The following is a 22,561-nucleotide window of genomic DNA, read 5'->3' on the forward strand; positions in this document are numbered from 1 at the left end:
CAGCCCCTTTATCATTTGTATATAGGAGGGCTACTGAGTTAATAGAAACATTACTGAACATTACTGAAGGTGTTTATCAGCTGTAGTTCCCAGGGTCACTTATGTATACTATCATATTGTCTGCAATAGTGATAGTTTGACTTCTACCTTTCCAAATTGTATCCCCTTGATCTCCCTTTGTTTTTATAGCTCTAGCTAGAACTTCTAGTACCATATTGAATAGATAAGGAGAGAGTGGCTAGACTTGTCTTGTTCCTGACTTTTGTGGAATTGCTTTGGGTTTGTCTCCATTTAGTGTGATGTTGGTTGTTGGGTTACTGTATATTGCTTTTATTATGCTTAGGTATGTTCCTTGTATGCCTGATCTCTCCAGGACCTTTATTGTGAAGGGCTGTTGAATTTTGTCAAAGGCTTTTTCAGCATCTAGTGAGATGATTATGTGTTTTTTTTCTTTCAGTTTATAAGGTAGATTACATTGAGATTTCCATATGTTGAACCATCCCTGCTTCTCTGGGATGAACTTGGTCATGGTGGATGATTTTTTTGATGTGTTCTTGGATTCGGTTTGTCAGTATTTTATTGAGTATTTTTGCATACATGTTCATGAGGGAGATTAGTTTGTAGTTCTTTCTTTGTTGCATCTTTGTGTAGTTTGGGTATCAGGGTTACTGTAGCCTCATAAAAGGAGTTTGCCAAGGTTCCTTCTGTTTCTATTGTGTGCAACAATTTGAGGAGTATGGGTATTAACTCTTCTTTGAAATTCTGGTAGAATTCTGCACTGAAACCATTTGGCCATGAGCTTATTTTGGTTTGAAGACTTTTGATGACTGCTTCTATTTCATTGGGAGTTTTATGTCTATTTAAATTCCTTATCTGTTCCTGATTTAATTTTGGTATGTGGTAACTATCCAGAAAATTGTCCGTTTCCAATTTTGTGGACTAAAAGTTTCAAAGTAGGACCTGGTGATTCTCTGGATTTTCTGTTATGTCTTTTTATTTCTGATTTTGTTTATTTGGATGACTGATTCTTTCTATTGTTCTCTTTGTTTCTATTTTATTGATTTCAGCCCTCAATTTGATTATTTCCTGGCGTCTACTCCTCCTGGGTGAGTTTGCTTCTTTTTGTTGTAGAACTATCAGGCATTTTGTTCATTTGATAGTGTGAATTTCTCTACCTTCTTTATACAGTCATTTAGTACTATTAATGTTGTATAATCATTTTCATTGAATTATAGGAAATTTTTATATCTTCCTTGACCCAGGGGTGATTAAGTTGGAATTATTCAGTTTCCATGAGTTTGTTGGTTTTCTAGAATTTGTGTTGTTGTAACTTTAAGCCATGGTGATCCAGTAAGATACAGGGAGTTATTCCAATTTTTATCTGTTGAGATTTGTTTTGTAACCTAGTATGTGGTGAATTTTAGAAAAGGTTCCCTGGGAGTGCTGAGAAGATATATTTTTTGTTTGAGTAGAATGTTCTATAGATGTCCGTTAAGCCCATTAGAGTCATAATATCTGTTAAATCCCGTATTTCTGTTAATTCTCTGTCCGGCAGACCTGTCCTCTTGTGAGAGATGGATGTTGAAAGTCTTCCACGTATTAGTGTGTGGGCTTTGATGTGCAATTTAAACTTTAGTAATGTTTCTTTTATGAATGGGGGTGCCCTTGTATTTGGGGCATATATATCCAGGATTGAGACTTCTTCTTGATGGATTTTTCCTGTGATGAATATGAAATGTTCTTCATCATCTCTTTTGATTACCTTTAGTTTGAAGTGTATTTTGTTAGATAGGATAGGTACAGCAGCTTGCTTCTTAGGTTCATTTGATTGGAAAGACTTTTCCCATCCCTTTACTCTGTGGAAATGTCTTTGAAATTGAGGTAGGTTTCTTGTATGCAGCAGCAGGATAGGTCCTGTTTTCATATCCATTCTGTTAGCCTGTGTCTTTTTATAGGCAAGTTGATCAATTGATATTAAGGGATATCCACGATCAGTGATTGTTCTGTTATTTTTTGGTGGTGGTGGTATGTGTTTCCTTTAAGATTTTGTGGTCTGGTGTTATATATTGCCTGTGTTTTCCTGGGTACAACTAACTTCCTTGGGTTGGAGTTTTCCTGCTACTGCATTTTGTAGAGCTGGATTTGTGGCTAGGTATTGTTTAAATCTGGTTTTATCATGGAATATCTTGTTTTCTCCATTTATGGTAATTGAAAGTTTTGCTGGATATAATAGTGTGGGTTGAATCCATGATCTCTTAGAGTCTGTATAATGCCTGTCCATGACCTTCTGGCTTTGAGAGTCTCCACTGAGAAGTCAGGGGTTATTCTCAAGTTATATGCTACTTGGCCTTTTTCCTTTGCAGCTCTTAATAGTCTTTCTTTATTCTGTATATTTTGTGTTTTGACTACTATGTGGCAGGAGAATTTTTTTTTTTTTTGTCCAGTCTGTTTTGTGTTCTGAGCTTCTTGTATATTCATAGGCATTTCCTTCTTTAGGTTGGGAAAGTTTTCTTCTATGATTTTGTTGAATATATTATCTATGCCTTTGAGCTGGTATTCTCCTTCTATCCCTATTATTCTTAGGTTTGGTCTTTTCATGGTGTCCCAGATGTCCTGGACATTTTATGTTATGACTTTGTTGGCTTTAATGTTTCCTTTGACCAATAAATCTATTTTCTCTATCATATCTTCAATGCCCGAGATGCTCTTCCAACTCTTTCATTCTGCTGGTTATGCTTGCATCTGTAGTTCCCATGCATTTACCCAGGTTTTCCATTTCCAGAATTCCCTCCATTTGTGTTTTCCTTATTGACTCTACTTCAATTTTCAAGCCATGGACTTGTTTTTTCTTGTTTTCCTTGGCTTTAAGAGATTTGTTGATTTCTTCCAGTTTTTTTGTTTGTCTTTTCATCCATTTCCTTAAGGGAATTCTTCATTTCTTCTTTAAGGGCCTCCATCATCTTGATCAAGTTATTTTTAAGGCCATTTTCTTCTGCTTCTTTTGCGTTGGGATCTTCAGGTCTACCTGATCTAGTACCACTAGGTTCTGGTGTTGCCATATTGCTCTTTAGGTTGTTGAATGTATTCTTGTATTGATGTCTACCATTCTCTTATGCCACTCGGTGCAGGCAGTGTCTTTGCTTCTTGATGCAACCTTTAGTCCTTTCTCTTAGGCCTCTCTGTGCAGAAGTTATCTGTGTACCAGGGGTCTGCTCTCAGTCTTCTCTGTGCAATACATCTCCCCCAGGGAGATGCTGAGATTGCAGGGGATGTGTGGGATGGGGGCAGAGTGGAAGTTGTAGGTTACAAGGTCCCCTGCGGGGCTGTTAGTGTAGTCTGCTTGCAGGAGTCTTTCCTGTTGACCTGCTAATGTAGCACCAACTTCATCTTAAAATATTATGAGTTGGTGAATCTGGCAAAATAGAGCTAAAGATGGGCTTTGGGGTTATATGATCATTTTCTTTCTTTTTTTTTTTTTCTTGTTTCACATAGAACATTTATAATACATAACAATCTATAAAGCCTCATGGTGAGGTAGGAACAGCTTTGGAAATAACACACAGTCATAAAACACACAGCAATTAGGAAAAATGTTGCTGCACCTGAGTTCTGTCTGCACCAGTGCTCAGCAGGATGAGAGCTGTGTCAACAGCACTGTTGGCCCAGAGGACAGGTGGCAGCAGACCAAACCAACACAAGAAAAGTCTCAAAGAGTCACAGACACACTGACACTCCATTGTACTGTTTCAAGGCAGACCCCTATCATGGTGATCTGTGTCTTTTTATATAACCATCTATTAATTCTATGTTACATTCTCCTCAGTATCTATCTATGATCATTTTCTACCCCACGGTTAGGTACTCCTCCTCTACAATGGAATGGTAACGCACTGGATGCTTCAGAAGATTGTGAAGTTGCTGTTGTAGATAGCATGGTCTTTCTTTAGGCATTTGTGGTGTGAATACAACACTGGAGTTTACTTTAAATTCTACATGGTGCCCTTCACAATGGTACTTACACTACGGCATCTCTGCCTTGTCATATGTTCTTAAGGGATGAAGCTGCTTTACCTTTTTACTGAGCCCTTTCTTTTGTCATATGGTACATGGGTCAAATAGTATTCTCAATTGTTCAATCTGCTGCCTTCACAATCAGATCAGGTCTAGGTGGTACTGTTTCTTCCTTAGTGAGAGAAAGTGTTATTACTGTGTGCAAATAATTTAACCTCTGTTCAGTTTCTTCAGTGCTATAATGCTGTTAAAGATTACTTCACTGAGTTATGTGAGGACTAAATAAGTAAGAAAATATATACAAATGAAAACCGTCTGGCTTAAGTTATTAATGTTAACTCACTATTTTAGAGATATATAAAATGCCACAACTTCCGTAAGTTAAAAAAAAAACACTACAAAATTTAATATATGCCTTATAGAAATTTAATATATGCACAATAATTTTCAAAGAGCAAAATTATACATAATTAAAAAAGCAGGAAACCATACAAGGCAATAATTTATAGCCAAAGAATGGAAATCACACAAAATGCTCAACCTTCTAAGTCATTTTAAAAATGCTAAAACAGCAATCAATGCTATTTTTAACTGCTTATTCCAAAATATTAACAGATGACACTGATTAGATTATGATCAAGTAAGAATACTGTATCATTGGCAGCATGAATAGACACAACTGTTTTGACCAAAAGTTTATAACACCTTGGGAAACAAAGCTCTGTAGGTCCATTATCTGTGACTGATACTGTCTGTAGGTCAGTATTTACAGTAGTTCAGTGTCTCTTCCCTCCCACAGTGCACAGAACTACTCCAGATGAAATCATTTCCAGTATGTCTCAGGGTATAAATTACCTAAGGACATCACAGATAAGTACAGGAAATGAAGTCTGAGAAATGTCCAACTCAGTGCCTGAATAATGTATCAGAAAAAGTAGAACATCAAGGAACTAAGGCTTAAGTACCAGGAAGGACGATGGGGTATTATGTAAAATCATATTAGATCCAATCAGAGCTAAGGGCTCCAAGTGTAGAGGTGCTGATGTGGTAATGTATTTAGACAGACTGAAAAGTGCAGGAGATGATCTCAGGGGAGTATTAACCCTGCCTCCTGCTTTCTAAAGGACTTTAACCCTTTGACCTGGACAAGAAGATGGCACTATGAATCACATCAATCATTAATCCTTTGAGCTATTTTGGTAGAAAAGACAGATTTATTTAGGTTTATCAGCCTCTTATAAAATATATTTTTCACTTAATCTGCTACATCCTACATTCACCAAAATACTGATTAGAGGTTACTGATTAGATAATGAGAAGTCTGACAAAAACCTTAAAAAAAATATTAGGACTTTAGATAGGGCAATACAAGTATAATACAGTACAACACATTTCTTCTATTAAGATACTCAAAAGCAATTATCCCACATACAGAAACATGATAGTCCAACATCATTAAAGTGAAAATTTTTCTCAAGCTTCATTTCCCATCTGAAAATCTGGCATGGTATCCCCATAGGACTGGCCTAGGAATGGTCTCAAATAACTCAGCACATGCATAATTGCTAGGTTCCCTTTGTTGGTCCAGTGACATGCTTTATAAATATTCTGTACTCAGATGATTTTATAAGCAAAAGAAAATTCATTAATACTGCCTTAGCAATAAAACTAGTTAAAAGATGACTGTCAGCTGTATTATTCCTATAACATAATCTGTTTCTTTGTATTTCAGCTTTTGAATACTGAGTTTACCAACTAGGCATATCACAGGTTCCTTAATATGTAAAAAGATTTGTTAGAAAAAAATTGATATTCATGTAATCATAACTATAATAATTGGACCATAATCATATTAGGTAAGAAAACAGGAATCTGTTCTTTTACAAGTGATAAAAAGAATTTAGAAAATAATGATAATATTATTATATAAACAACTTAGATCCCAAATTCTTGAAAGTTCATGTATAAAAAGCAGGTCAAGATGAGAAGTCTAGCATGTGTTTCATTTGGGTCCTTTTCCCTTAGACTTTCCTTCCTTTGGAATCTTCCCATTTTGACTCTGAGTAAATCTGGCTACTGTAGAAACACCATCCACAAACTTGGTTTTGAAGAGAACGTTTGCATTGTTGAACATACCTTCTTTGAGGGACACCACAATGAACTTAAGGGAAGAGAAAGAAAGCAAACACATTAAAGAACATATTTTTAAAGAAGTCCACTCTCTTAAAGAACTGAATGGAGCACAGAAACAACAAAGTCAAAAGAGAAGATGGGGGTAGGGTGGTGGGGTATAGAGAGAACAGCAGGGTAAATGGTAAACTGTGGGTGTTGGTAGGATTTAATTACGGAGGGAGTTTAATACAAGTTCAATATTGTACACACACATACACACAAACCTACATACATACATTAAATAAAATTATTCCATCTGGGCTGACAATGCTCCCCTCTCTTAAAAGCTAACCACTAACACCCTAATATCAGGCATATGAACATGAGGCACTTCATTTCAAGTTGTTGGTCAGGATTGTCTAAGAAACTCCCAAAACATTATATAGGCTATTACTGTCGTCCCTGGTGAAAGGTACCCTATTGCTTCGGACACCAAGCACTTTGGACACAGGATCTGGAGGATACTCCCTGGTTCTGGCCTGAAAGCCTCTTCAATGAGGCTTAGCTTTCATGGTATTAGAATGTGCCATGCAAGTTTCCAAGGAAGAGAAGCAACCAACAGTCCTACCCAGCATGGCAATGATAACCCTAAGGGTGCAATAGTGGCATGCATAGCTTGGCAGTAATCAACACCACTCCAATTATACTTAAGAGCCACAAAAGGGAAATCATGCCTGGTAGTGGAAACCTGGCTGACTACACAGGGCTAATGAGGTCACAGATCTTGTCGGAGAGAACCCACAACTGCCATTTGTTAAAGTGGCATAATTCCTACCTGCCTCTAAATGTTTATCCCAGCCCTCATCAAAGAAATTTCTTAGAAAACCACAACTGATCACAATGCTGAGAACAAGTCATCTTATGGTGCACAGTAACGATGCATGTGTAACACAACTCCTGCATCTAAGGTTAGGCAATATTGAGGAAAGGGAAGGAAGTGTTAGGGCTAGAGGAACAAAAAGTCTGCTATGAGATGTGTCTCCTAGAAATGCCCAAGAAGCTATACCCAGAGAGTCTCAATAAAATGGTTGCCTAAACAAGATAAAAATAAGGACAACACCAACATACATGCTTATACAGAAGAGGGAAATGTCATGGGGAACCACAGCAGACAAAGAACTACAGGTAACTAAGAAAGATCCTCCCTTGTAATTGGCTATTCAATACCAAGTAGTAGTCAACCCTCACATGCATAAGGACGAAACTGGCTATATTTATATATTTAGGAATACATGTTCGTGATGTGTAACAATTAAAAAAGAGGCCATCAATCTGAGAGCAAGGCGGGAGGAAGGGGGGTTACATGGTAGGGGAGGAGGGAGTAAAAGGAATGGAGGAAATTATGTAACCAGATTTGAATTTGAAGAGAGAATTATCTGAAAGTCATTCTGTTCTTTCCTTAAACACACAACACCAAGAAAATGAACATTTTCAAATGCCAACTGAAAACAGTCATGCTCCTATGTACCCAAATGAATAGTAATCTTCTTTTATCTTAGAAGTTTCTTCATTTTACCTTTAGTGTTTCATTACTTAATGTTATTATTTCCTAGTAGCTGACATTTGTGGCTGGCATTCCCTAATTATCAGTTCTAATCAACTAGTGAAATAATTTTCTATGTGATGAATTTAATGATACCAAAGAAGACTGTGAATACTTACAGTTCTACCTCAGTCCAAACATCACCTTCATATACTTAGGAAACAGTACTGCTTCACTGTAGGCACCCAAAAACTGCTATAATAAATATTTATTCTAGAGTGACTATAATGAGTAGACTCCAGAACTGTACATGTAGTTTTTTTCAACCACATTTGGCAGCTATCAGCTCCTGTAGCAACAACACATCCTTTTAAAGAGCTCTTTTTAGCTTTAAGAGATTTCTCTGTTTTAGCCAAGAGAAACCAAAGTTCCCATTATGTGCCACATATTTCTGATACCTTGAATATATTCTTCGAGCAGTTTTAGTTGATTGGCATCCGTGAGGCAAATAGCTCCAGAAAACTAAATCAATTCTAAGGTGTGTTCTTCATCATACTTAAACCAATAGTGTTAATGCCTTGTGCTTTCCTTCAAGAGAGACTGACCCCTCTTTTTGGTAATTTGCATAGCGGGCAAAAACTCCACCACTGAGCTACATGTAACAATGGCTATAATAAAAAGACTTGATTCTGTAAAATAAAAAAAAAAAAAGACCATTTAACTTCTACTGAGACAATTTTTGAAGCTGTCCTCACCTGAGAATGTGTGAAGTGAGTACGCAGCATCTGTCCAATATTCTGGGTATGAGAAAGATCCAAGGCTGCATCCACTTCATCCAAAATATAAATTGGAGCAGGTTTGAAGAGGAGCATGGACAATATTAGTGACAGAGCCACTAGAGACCTGAAAAAAGGTTGGGGGAAATAAAGCTATAAACATTTACAGACAATCTACCAAAACACTGAAGCAAATTTGCAACGTTCCTAACATGAAAATAGTGTAGACTCATTTCAAAGTCAAAGATTCTAGCTCCCAAAGCTCTCTTCAAGCACATGATTTTCATGAGACAATCTGGATACTCTCACTACATTTGGCATTTATACCGAAGATCATGTTACTTTCTCAAAAAAAAAAAAAAAATTACATGTATTGGTGTTTTGACTGCATGTATGTTTGTGCATGACATGCATGTCTAGTGCCCTCACATGCCAGAAGTATCTTAATAGCTACAACTGGAGTCACAAATAGTTATGGGTGCTGGCAATTAAACCCAGGTCCTCTGGAAGAGCAGCCAGTGCTCCTACCTATGAGATATCTTTCCAGTTCTAGATCTTGTTTCTTTTATAGTGACATTTATCCCAACCTCAATTGCTTAATTGGAGTCCAGATAACAAGAGACTGGCTATATATTTATTAAGGAGGCAATAACAATTAGTTACCCCTTTAAAATTTTTATTATACATATACCCACACAAACACATATATACTATATTCACCAGATAAAAATACACACACACATACACAATGTATATATATCCTATATAGCTCTTTTCAAAAATGACAAAGGGCTTCATAAGAAAAAGCAACAGGTCTCAATTTTGTTTTATAATTTTCTGAGTTACCAAAGTCTTCTGGCTTTCATCTGAAAAAGTTTATTGGCTTCAATATGAATGTTTCTCTTCGATACATAATTCTAGGTTGACCATTTTCTTTTGGCACCTCTAAATGCTCTAACACTTCCAGCTCAAAGTTTAGGATAAATCTAAAGTCTCAAATCTGCCTTACTTCTATGCTATGTGGTTTTTTACTGGCTGCCTGACTATATACATTTCCAGCAATTTTGTATATGTCTTGCTGTATCAAAGGGCCATCTTTACAGAATTCAGCATACCTGGGAGATCTGGTCTTCAAGTATTTCTGTTTCCTGCTTTCTTCTAATTGTGGAACACAAATTTCATGTGTGTCAGGCAGCTTCCACAGGACACCTAACTAATTGATTTGTTTTGTTTTTTTCCTGCTCAGTTTAGGCTCAGTAGATTTGACTTCTTCTACTACTACTATTCTTCATTTTATGTGTCTAATTTATTTATCTTGTGACCTTTACATTTCAGTTATTTTTTATCTTTACACTTAAACTTGATTATTTTTAAAAGGTTTTATCTCTCTAATTATCTGTCAGTATTTCCTGTGTAATTCTTGAAAACAGTTACTTTATTTCACACCCATTAATCTCACCACTTCTAGGTCTGTTTCTTTTAAAGAATTACTCTTCTCTAGGTCAGCACACTTGACTCTTCTCTTGCAACTTGGCTGATATTATTATTACTTTAAAAGAGGAGTTTTGCTGTGTATCCCTGGCTGAGGTAGCTCACTGTTGTATACCAAGATGGTCTCAAATTTGTAGCAATCTTCTTTTCTTTTGCTTTTGGCATTCTGGGATTACAGGAGTTTGGCATCACACCTGGTGTCTTGGAATTCTTAAATGCTGAACACTGTGTTTGGTGTCTGCTTTGCAATCTTTAAAGAGCACTACTGTGTGTATATGTGTCTGATAAAATTGATGTCAGGGTCTCCTGTTCAGTTTTCTAGGGTCTGTCTAAAGCAGGGTTCACTTGAGGAACATGTAGACTTACTGCTTAGTACTCTGCTGTTTTGCACAAACTGGAGTCCAACTGTTCTACATGCAGTGACACTAGTAAATGCTAGCTGGCTTCCCCTTCGTGGGTCGGATGAGCATAGTTGAAAGCTGAGTAAACACAGGTCTGGCTTTTCCAGTTTTTTCTTTCAGGTATTCAGAGTCCTACATGACTTGCTCATTTTAAATGTTTAATAAGTTGTTTCTCCTATATTTTGTTTAGTTATCTAGTTGACTATTCTTTTTTTTACAGTGCGAGGGAATCAAACTCAGGGCCCTACATATGCTAGGCAGGCACTCCAATACTGAGTTACATTCAATACTGAACTCTCTCTCTAGCTATACTTGTTACTGTTTAGTAATTTAAACAAATATTTCAATCAAATTTGCAGTTCCATATATTAGGCTTCTCCAATTATACAAAGGCAGCCAACCAAATCAAAATTGAAACAGAATTACAGAGTAATGAAATGAATTATAATAAAAACAACCACAGGAATTTATAAATTATAAAGGGATTACTTACCTCTGACCACCACTAAGCTCAGTTAGGTTTTCTTTCCATGTATTTCCTAAGGCAACCTTGAACTCCAGACCATCTAAAACTGTCTGCCCTTCTGGTGGTGCAAGCATAGCATTGGCACCAGGCAAAAGGGTAGAAAAAATGGAGCCAAAGTCTTTGTTTACCTGGATTAAATAGATTAAGAAAACCATGTTAAAGCATCAGAATGCTTTCCAAGTGTTAGTCCATATACATGCAACTCAGTAGGACCACTGTGCTGTTGGAAAGAAAAGGTCTAGGGAAACTGGCCTATCTGAATTGCCATAGCAGGTGACTACACAGAGATTTAGGCCCCAATTAATGTCATACAGAATTGTGTGTGTGTGTGTGTGTGTGTGTGTGTGTGTGTGTGTGTGTGTGTGTATGTATGTATGTACGTATGCATGCATGCATGTATATGTATATGTATGTATATTTATACACACACACACACCTGATTAGCATGTAGCCATCTATCTTATAAATATGACCAATAACTTCAGAGTTGAGAAGACAAATGTGAGTATACCACAGAGAAATCAGCATTGGCCCTTGTCAAATGCATGTCCTCCTGGATTTAATAGCTATGTTTTCTAGGGAAACCTTCAGATTCAGTGGTGGGCACCACCCAAAATATAAGTAAATATTATTAGGAAATATCCTAGAGGCAAGCAGTATTACTGAATATGGGCCTAACCAAGGAGAACCTTACCTCAGCCAAAAGAAGTATATATGTCAGCATTAATAGCTTCTACTACATTAGGTTATTTCTCAATTGAAAATTGAGAAAATGAGGAATGATGACACACACACTGAATATTCAATAAACATCAGTTGCACTGGAAGGAGCAAAATCATTTTACAAAATATTCTCATTTGCACTAAATTTAGGAACCATGGGAGGGGTCTTTTAGGACACATTATTACCTCTATATTTATTATAAAAATACTTGAATCAAGATTCTGAATGTAAGGAGATTGACCTATAATTTTATGTCCCTCCCCTCGTGTGTGTGTGTGTGTGTGTGTGTGTGTGTGTGTGTGTGTCTTTCACTGGATTTGAAACGAGCAATAGTGACTTGACACCAATGGTTTGATAGCAGCCCATCCATTTTCAGAAGCACCGGTAGTAGTTCTTTAAAGGTCTGGTGAGATTCAGCAGTGATTCTACCTGGGTATGGAATTGTTCTAGATATTAAACAAGTAATTATTTGGATATTATATAAATAGCTTAAGGGTGCAGCTTAAGACCAGCAGTATTCCTGAATATGGACCTAACTAAGGAACTTACATTATCTCAGACAAAAAGCTACATACATATGCCAATACTAATAGCTTCTACCACAGTAGCTTATCATTGAATACTGAGAAAGAGAATAATGATTTGGATGCTGAATATTCAAAGTTGCACTAGTGCACCTTGGGAATCAGGAAAGAGCAAAAGGTAATCAACAACTAGTGAGCATTACTTCAATTCTATTGCTTGCTGTATGTCTGATTGCTTATGTCACCTTGGTCTAATTTTAGTTGGTGTGGTGGTTTGAATGAGAACAGCCCCTATAGGCTCATATATTTGGTCCCTAGTCAGAACTATTTGGGAGGAATTAGGAGGTGTGGTCTTTTAGAGGAGGTATGTCACTGGGGGTAGGCTTTTAGGTTTCAAAAGCCCATACCAGACAGGGTGTCTCTGCCTCCTGCCTACAGAGCAGGATATAAGCTTTCAGCTACTTTTCTACTGCATGCCTGCCTGTGCGCCACTATCATGCTTCCTATCATGACCATGGACCCTCTGAAACTGTGAACCCTCAATTAAATATTTCCTTTTATAAATTGCCTTGGTCACAGTGTTTCTTTGTAACAACAGAACAGTAACTAGGCCAGTAAGCCATGAAGATGGAAGTTCATTTCTTCTTACATTTTCTAATTCAGTAGAATGTATTTTATTAAAATAGGTCCCGATGATTTTCTGAGTTACACTGGTATCTGTTGTAATGACTGTTCCTCCCTGATTTTTATATTTTCTTTTTCATTTCTAACTAATTCATTAATTTCTCCCTTAGCACTGATATTGCATTTACTGATTTGACCTTTGGCTTTGTTTTTCTAAGGCCTCCAAACTGTATCAGTAGGTTATATAATATCTCTCTGATGTTTTTAAATGTAGGCTTTTTTCTTTAGGTCAAAATTTCCATCATAGCACTATTTTTATTATGTTCCTTACATTTTTGTAGGTTTTATCTCATTCAATTCTAGGTTTTAAAAGTTTCGTTAGCTGGGCAGTGATGGTGCATGCACTTGGTAGGCAGAGGCAGGCAGATCTCTGTGAGTTTGAGGCCAGTCTGATCTACAGAGCTAGTTCCAGGACAACCAGGGCTATACAAAGAAACCCTGTCTCAAAAACACCAAAAAGAAAAAGAAAGTTTCTTTACGTTTTCCAAAGACTCATTCATGATTCGGTAGTTGGATATTTAGTCTCTACAAATTTGCGTATATTCTGTAGTTTCTCTTGCTACTTCAGTACTTCTAATGTATATTCAGTGAGATAAAAGAAATTATTTCAATTTTGCTAAATATGGAATGATATTCAAATTTAAGAAAAGTGTCAATCAAGACAAAGCTAGTCTGCAAAGCTTCCATCAGAAACAAACTAAGAGAATTTATCATCACCCAATGAACTGGTCCTGCTTTAGAGTTCTACACTAGAAGTAAAGGGATGCTGAATATAATTGTACAAAGAAATTGCACAAATGTTTAAAACACAGTAGAACAGATACAAATAATACACAAATAAGATAATAAAATTCTACCAACACAGAAAATCACCAAACCACAAAGATGTCCAGAGAGGAAGAAGATAGGAAACAGAAAAAACAACAGAATGAGGTAGTACATCTTTACTACTAATGCCTTTGAAGGCAAAGGGGTAAAATTTCTTTAAGATACAGACTGGGTGATAGATAAAGACAAAAGCTAGATATAATGACACAATGCCTAGAGGAACCTAAGTTTACCAGTTAATACACATGAAGACTGAAAATGATTTTTGCATGAGAGCAGAAACCAAAGTGAGCAGCAGCAGCCACACTTAAATCAGATATAACAGACTTTAAATCAAAAACTACGAAGAGACAAAGATATTTAGAATATGACTTTAAAAACTAAATTTAAGAGCCTGAAGAATGGGAAAACATCTGTAAGCTTACAAAGCATTACAAATTAAATATACATGTAACCTAAACTTAAGAACAAACCATGATTTAAAAATGGGTAAATGACCGGAGCAGAAATTTCTTCAAAACAGCTACTCAAAGGGCCAACAAGGAAAACAAAAAATGTTCAACATCACTAACGCATATCAAACCCACAACAACCTACCATCTCACTCAAGTTAAAATGACAGACATGAGAAGGACAAGTTTCTGCCAGCAAAGATGCAGACAGTCACAATATGAAACCAACTTAGGGCCTAGTAATAAATAAGTACACAATGAAAATGGGATATTGCTGATAAATATACAGAACACTTAATCTTGACTGAAACCTGACAGGATTTACAATCACCCCAGAGACAATTCTCTGGTTCTATCTAAGGGAATTTCCAGCCAGAGTTAACTGAAACAAGAAGGCCTATCCTAAGTGGGTGTTTACCGTCTCAGGGGTTAGAGTACTAGACTGAATTAAAGAGTGGGCAGACCACCCCACAGCTATCTCTGTCTGCTTCCTGACTGGGTACAATGTGACTTGTGGTCTGCTACTCCTGCCTCAGAATGTTCCTGCTGTGATGAAGTATATTTCCAAAATGTGAGCCAAAATAACTCTTCCCTTTGTCACAACAGTGAGAAAAGTTAACTAACACCTATGTGAAAGGTATAGCATTAGAAGGAAAGGGGCATTACGAGCTAGGAAGGACACCCCAGGTAAGGGGAATGGAGGGAAGACAGCTGTTAACAAGTGCAGGCATGCCTTGGGATGAGAGGAATGAATCCCCCTGTTTTGTATTTCAGGATGATAACTATTGCTGACTGCAATTAATAGAAAATTCAAAATAGCTAAAACAAAACAAAAGTGGATTTTTGATGTTCTTAGTACAAGGAAGTATTAAATGTTTGAGTGAGTATGCTGAGTGCCTGTGTGTCTTTATTACACTTCGCATATGCTGAAATGTCAAGGCATACCCTGTAAACATGTAATTACTATATAGCAATTGAAAAGGTATTTTTTTAAAGTTTTACTATTGTCTTTGTTCTTAAACTTCAATTTATCAAACTTGCAAATCTGTATTTTGGCACAGTTTATTTGCACTATAGAAATGTTTTGGAAATAGCATGAGAAACAAACGATTGTGAAGCTGAGTCCTTGGAAGATTCAGATTTCTAGCTAACTGTCAACATAAGATGTGCTGCTTTTAGGGCTAAGCAGTTGTGTGGGGTATAGCAGATACTGGAGAGTATTGAGGTTATCTTCCAGGATAAGAAACTGTAGTTTCACAAAGGAAAGAGAAAAAATGGTGTATCCTTTGAAAGTAAATCATGATAAATGATGTGACATAAACTTGTTTCTTTAAGTCTTGTAATGAAGGCAAGACAAAAACACATTTAAAAAGTCTAGGAGGCTTTAACTCAGGTGTGAGCACATGCCTCATTCAAGCCATATTGAACTGTTCTTACAGTGTAAACCTACTGATGTGATCCTTCATCCTTGACTTGGGATTACATTTTGGGATACAATTACCTTTTGCCAAGCAATATTTAGGGCCTGGTTTTTCTTCTGATCAAGATCTTCTATAGTTGCAAGGATTTTGGATTTGTCATTTTCTACAATTCTTTTCTTCTTCATCAAATCATTGTACTGTAGGGAAAATGGATAATTTATTTGTAAAATACAAATTTTCTTCTACATTCTGGGATTTAGTCAGCAATAAAGATGTTTTCAGTATTTTTACTACAGATATATTTACTAGAAACATACAATGTACCAGAACTGTAGTACAAACCAGATTATGAGAAATATAAACATATTACCAATATATAGGAAAATTCAACTACCAGAACCAAGAATTTATAAGTCCTAAAAATATTTAGACTATATTAATAGCTCTTTTTTTCCTAGCAGTCCAGGCAAACTGGAAAATGTCATATGAAAACTACAGTACAAGTAGACCAGTTTAGTAGTCCCATGAATGAACTTTTAATTCTTCACAGTGATGTGTATATGTCCTGTGTAATATAGTCATTGACCTGCATCTTTCTGAGTACAGAACCAGGGTCTTCCTCGGGTTCTGCAATTTTGATCTCTTTCAGTTCCTTGAACATAACCAATACATTCATGTTCTATGTTCCCTGCACTGTCTTCCTGGAATGTGCTCTCCAGATCTGAGTAACTAGTCCCTCAGTTACTGCTCTAATCAACTACTTCACACTACCTTTCTGCTAAGAGGGCTGTAGTGGGAACGTTGTATGACTGACAGTACAGAACTTTCTAATACTCCCCCTAACCTATTTCCCCTTATAGTAGCACAGGTCAAGCAGATTTTGTACTTTCCATATTAACTGGAAGCCAGTCCCGTCATTTCTATCTATGTATTCCGTAAGTTCAGTTCTTATATAAACAGACACAAAACAAGGGGAAGAAATTAATTGTTCATCAATAGAGAACAGAGAACACTAGTGCTTTTTAGGATTTTATGTCAACTTGCCCAAGCTAGAATCATCTGAGAAGAAGGAACTTCAATTGAGAAAATGTCTTGATCACACTGATCTGTAGAGAAGTCTGTGGGGCATTTTCTTTATGATTAAGCAAGACAACTCACCCCAATATAAGCAGCACCACGTTTGGCATATTGTCCTGGGTTATAGAAGAAAGTAGCCTGAGCAAGCCAATAAACAGCACTCCTCTGTGCTCTCTGCTTCCTGGAGCTCCTGTCTCCAGGTTCCTGCCCTACCTGAGCGGCTGCACTGGCTTCACTCCATGATGGGTTGTAACCATGACCTGTAAGGCAAATAAGCCCTATCCTCCCTAAGTTGCTTCTTGTCATAGTTTATTAAAGCAAGAGTAACCTTAACCAGGACAACCTTCTTCTAATTCTTTCAACATTCTTCTTTTTAAAAAGGCATTAGAGCTCAGTTATTATGATCTAATAAAAATAAACAAGTTCCACCATGCTGTACAGCTTAAATACAAGAACCTACTACATTAGGCAAAGGGTTGAATCTAATAACAGCTTCCAGGTTATACATCTTCACAAATACTACAGTGTTCTATTACGGCCAAGCAGTGACAGGAAGCAGACTTACCCGCTCTTCAGCTTCTGTCAGAACATTCATAGCTCTCATGTTGACATTTCTCCCTAGTTTCTCTTTTACTTCTTGTAACTTCTGAAGTCTCTGACCAGCTTCTTTGGGGCTATTTGTTTTGAAATCATAGGCACTATTAGGTTGGCCAAAGAGGTGTTTCTCAGCATTAATCCAGTCATAATCATTCAACATTTTGGATACCTGGCCACATATGAAAAAGGAAAGAACTAAAATTGTATACAAATCGGTTTCCTAAAAGCTTAGCAGTTTCAAATCAAATATTTGGGAGGGGAAAAAAAGAAAAAAGAAATCACAATGACACAGACAAAGAAAGCTCGAGGCAGCTCATCTACAGTGATAAGGACAGATGCTTTGCCAGGGATCACAGATCCAAGCACAGACTGCACAGGGAAGCTTATCTATAGGGCTAAGGAAGGATGTTTTGCTGGGGATCACAGACCCAAGCACAGACTATGCAGAGAAGGATCTTCCCACCACACAGCAGCAGGGATGAATTAAAGAGAAAGTTTTACAAAGTTGAGTGTCCTTTGCTCCAAAATACTTTGGTTCAGAAGTGCTTTGGCTTTTGTTATTTCAATTTTGGAATATTTACACATATAGAATGAGATATCTTGGAGATAGGATCTTAGTCAAAACAGAAAATTCACACAATATCTGAAGACAATTTTACATGACATTTTTACTGCTTCTTTACTTTCATTCTGACCTGGTACATGAGAGGCCAAATGTTGCAGTTTTTCTTTATGGCATGTTGGCACACAGAAAGTTTTAAATTATGAAGCACTTAGGATTTCCAGATTGAAGATGCTTCATTTGTATAATCAAAGCATCTGCATTAAAATGTAAGCCAGATGAGGCTCATTCAGGTTTTACTAAATATTATATACTATGGAAAAAAATAATTTGTATGTAGTGAAACTTCCTTAGGAATAGTCATATATATTTGATGAAACCATGAAAGCCTTAATTGTGACTACTTAGTAACTGTCTCAGAATTATAATCTAAGAAAAAAATAATGTCCCAAATGTTGGCTATCCCTACTTCTGCCCCTTCTGACAAGGTAAAATGTTACCTTTTCATATGCTACAACCAATTCAAACTTGAAATTATAATCCTTAATGGTTTCCTCTACAACTGGGTGAGATTCATTCTGATCAGTAGAATATGACTTGTCGATCTATTTACCTGCACCACTTCCACTGCAATGGTACCTCTAAATCACAAAGTAAACTTTCAACTATAGTCTAGCTTCTGAGATGATCTGTAAGATCTTTGAAGGTACCGTGTGGACATGTTACTTATCCCTGCATCTTTACCATAATGTCTGATACAATTTTTACAAAGGCAACCTACACTCTTAAAATACCCATAACAAAGGAAGACTTCAAATGCATTTAAAATCTGGAATAACTTTAACTGTATTACACAACATTATATTTTCAATAAAGCTTTATAAATAGCACTGACAACTGAATATAAGGACACCCAGAAACCAATGTCTTTTAAAATGAGATCTATATACATATTTTTGTGAGTTCTTCAAATTTAACTTATAATAAAATAAGAATATATATTATCATTACTAATAACTTCTACCAATGAGTATGAATAAAAATACCAATCCTATTATATATCAATAATATAGAAATATATATCATAAAGAGGAATAAATGTCTACAACTAAATTTAAAAACAAATCATTTGGGCCATTTACTGAAAATTTGATTGTTAGTGAGAAACAGTTAACACAGCTATAAACTCAAATAGACTTTAGGCTATGGTTCTGCCATTTGTACCAAGTTTCCCACTGAACAGTTACTAGAATTTTTCAAGAGCTCAGAAATAAAACCTTGATCATCCAGGTTGTAAAACTGAACATAGCCATACCTTCGCAGCAGCATCGTCAGCTTCCCGCTTATGTTTGCTAATGCTATGGTCTAACTCCTTAATTTTAAGTTGAGAATCATTGTTTTGCAAATTGTGTTTTGCCGCTTCTGCACGTTTTTCTTTAATTATATTGTCTTGGGCTGTTATTATTTCTTTTTGCTTTGTCAGCTCTTCTTGAGCTTTATTTACTGATTCCTAAAACAACAAGAATTAAAGAACACAGTCATAACCATTTTAATTCTTTTCCCAGTTTGTCTGACAGACTTCTAGAAACCATGTCAATGTGACTACAGGTAAATGGCTATCTAACACTTCACATGTTAAACCCACATAAAATGAATCCAAACACAAGGTAAAACTCATCTTACCTGTAAACGAACCAGGCTGGTATGTAATTCATGCTGGAAATGAGAGCTTTTACATCGTGCAGTATAGGTAAAATGAAATGCCTGAGAGGAGGGACTACTTAAAGCTGACCTGCTATGGCTCTAGTTTAAAAAGTGCAGTCTGAGTAGCTAACAAGAAGACAAGCTGACAGATCCCCCAAAGAACATATATCTAGGAAGGACAAAGGTAAGTGCTCAAGACAAGGGAGCCTGATTTATGACTTTCCCCTTCCACAGATGTAAGATGATGGAGATGACCAGTGGCAAGTCACATCTCTTGATTTTAACACAGCAGTCAACTGAGAAATGAAGAGAACCTTTTTGCTGAAAGTCCAGTTGAAAAGAAAGTTTTCTTACCCTTTATTTCACTACACTTTCTCCCTAGGGAGGGAGGCCACCTAACTTCCCGAGTACTCATTACAGCATGGTTTAGTCTGCTAACTCCCTCAAGCCCCTTTGTTTCACCCAAGATTTTAAATGTCCTTTTGGTAAATACCAGATCACAAATTCATTAAGAATGTTTACATGAAACAAAACCAAACCAAACCAAACCTAGCTAGACTTTTATTTATTTTAGGAAAAAAAAAAAAAAAAAAAACCACCAATCAAGACAAAACCAAGTTAAGTACAGTAATCTACCAAAAGACTGTGGTGGAACTATTAGGAGGTGTGGCCCTGTTGGAGTAGGTGTGGTCTTGTACAAAGTGTGTCACCATGGAGGAGGGTTTTGAGGTCTCATATACGCTCAAGTCACACCCAGTGAAACAGAGCATTTCCTGTTACCTGAAAGCCCAGATGTAGGACATTCAGCTACTTCTCCAGCACCATGTCTGCCTGCACACCATTTGTCACCCCATGATGATAATAGACTAAACCTCTGAAAATGGAAGCCACTCAGTTAAATGTTTTCCATCATATGAGCTGCTGAGAGCTTTGTGTCTCTTTACAGCAATAGAATCCCTAACTACGACAGACTCCAAGAAATTATCTGGACCTGGACAGTGTTCTACCTCAGATTGTTAGATGTGCTCAGAGCTACCTAATCTCCTTACAGTGCCTAGCTGTGTTCGTTAACCGTCTTCTGTAGGAGGAAGAACATCCAAGACTCATGGAAATATCTAGAGACATTTTTAGCTCTTAAAATTCTGAAAGTGAGTAAAATCTGGCACATTGAAGAGGAAATACCATTCAGTCTTAAGGGCCTTAAGTATGTCTGACGGAGCATGCATATGAGGATTCTCTTGCTAAGATGCAAGTTCACTGCAGGTGTGACGGTCAGTCTTTTCTGCACTGGTAGGAGACACACGTGAACTCTGTCACTTCAGACTGAGCAGAAATGGAATTCTAATCTTGTTTGTCTGGAGCCCATTAGTCAATAGGAAGTTTGTTTCTTCCCTTAGCTCCCAGGGAGCTTGTTTATTTGCTCTATCAGCAAAAGGAAGTCATTTTTAAGGTAAAGCCTGACTGAACAACCTTTAAAGAGCAATTCATCTATCTTACAGTTTCCTATTAAAAGAAAAACAACATGATGCTTACAGGACATAGGAGAAGGCAGAGGAAGGAATTAAGATAAAAAAAAAAAAATACACGATCAAAATCAGGGCTATGAGAACAACAAAAAGGAAAATCTTTCTTGGAAGCAAGAAAGGAAATTGAACAGAAACTATGTAAGACATCCAATCAACATGAACCATAAAGCTGAGACAAATTATAAATTCTTAGTCAGAAAAGAAGTAGTTAGAAAATATTCTGCTACTAATGTAGTATGTAATAACATGTTAATAAAATGTGTATTAAAAAACATGAAACTCATGCCATTAATAATAGCATATCACCTAAAAACTCAAATAATTGAAAAATGAAGATTATATTATAGAAGTAGGAGTAGAAATACTACTAGAGAATTTAAGATGATTAAAAATAGGCAAGAGTATGGAATATTCCTTTCTGAATCTTAACTTTCACAATCCTGCTTCTGAGAACTGGTACTTTCTCCCTCCCTTACCAATTCCAACAATACTGTTGCATTAGAACGGTATATCACTACAGAGATGCTATAGACAGAAGGGGTTGTACTTGCTGCTCAGTGTGCTTGTCTCAAAGGTAGGCTTACTATGTATAGCGGACAGTACCATGCATGGCTCTACCTGGCATCTGAGCATGAGGTTTTACTTAGTTCCAGGATGAATACTACCCAATGGCCAGTGTTCACAGAAATTTATTTCCCAGCAGGCACCACACATACTCGACCTTTCTGTGGATAGCTTTTTCTGGCAAACCTAAATCTTTACTAAGTTAATTCACACTTCTACAGTTAGACCTTCCTGGTACTCAGGCCTGTGGGTAGAGTGGGGCCCCAAGGCAAATTTGCTATTATCTGAGGATCATCACCTCACTCCTGAGGACAACACCTATTTTTTTTCTGTTGTTCTTATATGCCTTAGAATTCTCTTAACCTCCTAGTGATCAATCCTTTCTGAAAAAGTTTATTTTTTTTTTCTTTAAACTCAGTTCACTTTCCTGTATGGATTTATTTGAACAGACTCAGGCTGAACCCCTGAAGCCAACTTTCTGGAATCCTCATTTCACTCCCCACTCTGATCATAAGTAAAAAGACCTAAAACACTAAGTCAATCAGCTTAGTTCAACATTTCCTAAGTAGATGAGTGCTAAGTTTCAGGCTAGGAGCTAATTAGGCCACGTCTACCTTATGGGCCCCTTCTCAAAGCTGCTATGCAGCAAATGGAAACCCCATTCCCCAAAACTCTATGATTCTGAAACTCTTTTAAGATTTTCCAAGTGATCAATTACAAGAAAATAGCAGGGGACATAATTTTCACTTTGTTAAGAAACTTACAGGCTCAGGTTATGAGATTCTAAGAGATAGAGGGTGACCTTGACATATCCTTCATCCTAATAATGGGTACACCTTAACTAGGTATGTCCCTTCTCTCTATATTCTCCACATTTTGTTAAGTCCCACATTAACAAGATGCCTTCCTTTCTTCCTTACACTGCAAGCCCCGCCCCCCACACTAGGCCTGAGAACCACAGCTTGCCTCACTGAAAGCCAGTGCTGCGAATTACTCAGCATCCACTTGGCAAAGGAACTCCCCCTTTCTGACATCGGG

The 22,561-nt window shown here is 36.9% G+C and overlaps 1 protein-coding gene across 2 annotated transcripts in view; it reads right to left on the bottom strand.

Moving 5' to 3' along the window:
* Positions 1-4,414: 4,414 nt before the first annotated feature.
* Smc2 (structural maintenance of chromosomes 2) overlaps positions 4,415-22,561 on the bottom strand; it is a 50,668-nt gene continuing 32,521 nt past the window's right edge. For both annotated transcript variants that reach the window (XM_027403087.1, XM_027403088.2), the window contains exons 20-25: positions 19,045-19,239; positions 17,136-17,336; positions 15,574-15,690; positions 10,828-10,988; positions 8,422-8,569; positions 4,415-6,172 (exon numbers count right to left, since the gene is read on the bottom strand). In XM_027403087.1, coding sequence (XP_027258888.1) covers positions 6,014-6,172; positions 8,422-8,569; positions 10,828-10,988; positions 15,574-15,690; positions 17,136-17,336; positions 19,045-19,239 — 981 coding nt within the window. In that variant the 3' untranslated portion in view covers positions 4,415-6,013. The remainder of the gene's footprint in view (positions 6,173-8,421; positions 8,570-10,827; positions 10,989-15,573; positions 15,691-17,135; positions 17,337-19,044; positions 19,240-22,561) is intronic.

The sequence above is a fragment of the Cricetulus griseus genome, chromosome 2 (assembly GCF_003668045.3).
Source record: "Cricetulus griseus strain 17A/GY chromosome 2, alternate assembly CriGri-PICRH-1.0, whole genome shotgun sequence".
Lineage (NCBI taxonomy): Eukaryota > Metazoa > Chordata > Mammalia > Rodentia > Cricetidae > Cricetulus > Cricetulus griseus.